Source organism: Lathyrus oleraceus, chromosome 7, assembly GCF_024323335.1.
Source record: "Lathyrus oleraceus cultivar Zhongwan6 chromosome 7, CAAS_Psat_ZW6_1.0, whole genome shotgun sequence".
Taxonomy (NCBI): domain Eukaryota; kingdom Viridiplantae; phylum Streptophyta; class Magnoliopsida; order Fabales; family Fabaceae; genus Lathyrus; species Lathyrus oleraceus.
Window position 1 is genome coordinate 213,161,924 of NC_066585.1, and position 2,076 is coordinate 213,163,999.

The 2,076-nt window shown below is 34.6% G+C and overlaps 1 protein-coding gene across 1 annotated transcript; it reads right to left on the reverse strand.

Annotated features, from left to right (window-relative positions):
• Positions 1 to 644: 644 nt before the first annotated feature.
• Positions 645 to 1,542, reverse strand: LOC127106187 (ethylene-responsive transcription factor ERF109). The gene has a single exon (XM_051043476.1). The coding sequence runs from the start codon at positions 1,453 to 1,455 to the stop codon at positions 814 to 816; it is 642 nt and encodes a 213-aa protein (XP_050899433.1). The 5' UTR covers positions 1,456 to 1,542; the 3' UTR covers positions 645 to 813.
• Positions 1,543 to 2,076: the final 534 nt, after the last annotated feature.

Below are 2,076 nucleotides of genomic sequence, written 5' to 3' on the forward strand. Positions count from 1 at the left end.
TTTATAAGACTGAAGAAATATATTTTAATACAAGATAGAAGGAAGGAACATGTAATATGACTACTTATCCGAGGACAAAATGTACTCCCTCCGTTCTTTGTAAGTGTCTCTTTTCTTGAAAAAAAATTATTCATTTTTAATTATTATTTGCAAAGTTAAATGTAATATTAGTTGCAATTTTGTCAAAATTAAAAAAAAAATAGATATAATAAATAATTAAAAAAATTATAAATAAATTATTATTTTAAAAAATAATAATAGCGATTAATTTTTTTGATATATGTAATAAATAAAAAATAACTTCTAAAAAGGAATATTTTGTATAAAAAATTTCAAAGCCGTCCAAATAGTATGAGATAAAAACTCCTTTAACGTATTTTTTTTTAATATTTGGTCTATCGTCAAATTTATGCTAGCAGTGTGGCTACCACTGACGTGTAAAATTCGTTTGGTCAAATAAGTTTAATTTCCATTTATAGCAGTGTCGCTATCCACTTGTGATTTTTTATTATTGTTTCTTTTGTTCACACTTAAATTTTGTCAGAGTAGTTTAATTTAATACATCAAATTCTTAGTTTTATAACAATAAAGAAATGCACGTGTCAAAGTAGAATGTTGAGCCCTTTTAAGCTAAAATGACGAAATTAGAGAACATAACTATTTATAATTAAAAAGCCACACTTTAAGTACAAAACTTTACAAAGCAGATTACTCTGCAAAATCAAACATTAAAATCACGTTTCTAATTCTACAACTAATTAAATAAACACACACTATCAAAAATAACTCTTCCGTTGTTATCAAATTGAGGAACTAAAAAGTGCTTCCTGTTCTTGAATCAGAAGAATCTCCGCCAAAATCCATAAACCTCATAAGCTGCTGAAAATCAGCTTCCCCAATCCTGTCCCAAAAGTCACAATCCATTTGCATTTCTTGATTCAAATTCTCATCCTTGACATTCTCGGTACTAGGAACAACCACTTCTGGCTCCTCGACTTGCTTTGTAAGCGATTCATCGACTAGTGGAAAATTGAGCTTGGCTCTGGGTCCACGGAACTCGATGGCGGCATTGTCGTAAGCTCTAGCAGCTTCCTCCGCCGTGGTGAAAGTTCCTAGCCAGACCCGTGCGGCGCGTCTCGGGTCACGAATCTCAGCAGCCCACTTTCCCCATGGTCTCTGTCTCACTCCTCTGTACTTCTTTTTTGCTCTCTTTTGTTTTTTCTTGTTCTCTTCCGGGAAGAAATTGCATCCTAAACATCCTGCTATGTTGCATTCACGGCAGGTTTCCATGGTTGCGGACGGAACTAATGGATCGGGGTTGCGAAATTCAGGTATTGAAATAGCGGTGGAGGTGGAGGTTGAGGTTGAGGTTGAGCCGGAGACGACGTTGGTTAGAGCGGCGACGATGACGGAGAGTTCTTGGTCGGAGGTGAGGGAGGTAGGAGAGTAGTTCATTTTAGGAAGTGTCGAAATTGAACTGTAAGTCGCAGGTTGTTGTTGTTGTTGTGTTTAATGTTTTGAAGATTTTGAAGTTGAACAAAAGTCAGAGGTTTGAAGTTGGTATATATACGGTTTGGAGGTGACGTGGCTAGTAAGAGACAGCTGTGCACACAATTCACACACGGTTTGTTTTTGGTCTTTGTAAGGATATGAAGTTGGATAATATTAATCACGTGGGGTTTTGTATTTGAGGAAAGAGAAAGTCAGAAAGGTGCCAGTTAGGATTTTGATGTGGGGTGACGTTTTGTGTCTCGTAGTGGTGGGGTAGGTTGGTGATTTGGGAGTACCAGCAACATAACGAAAACGAAAGGAGAGTTCACTTGACAGTGTAAAGACTGTGTTTTGACCTTTCTCTTTTCTATTGACCATTTCATTGTACGACCATATTTTCTAGACTTCTGTTATAGGGTCCTACGCTATTTATTGTATTTTGTCAATAGCTATATTACTTTTATAAGAAATAAATGTTTTTTCTTAGATTTATTCAATCTATTAAATATTTATAATTATTTTTATTTTAATTTATATATTATCTCACATTATTTTTTAGGCTTAAATTTGATGTAGGACTAAACT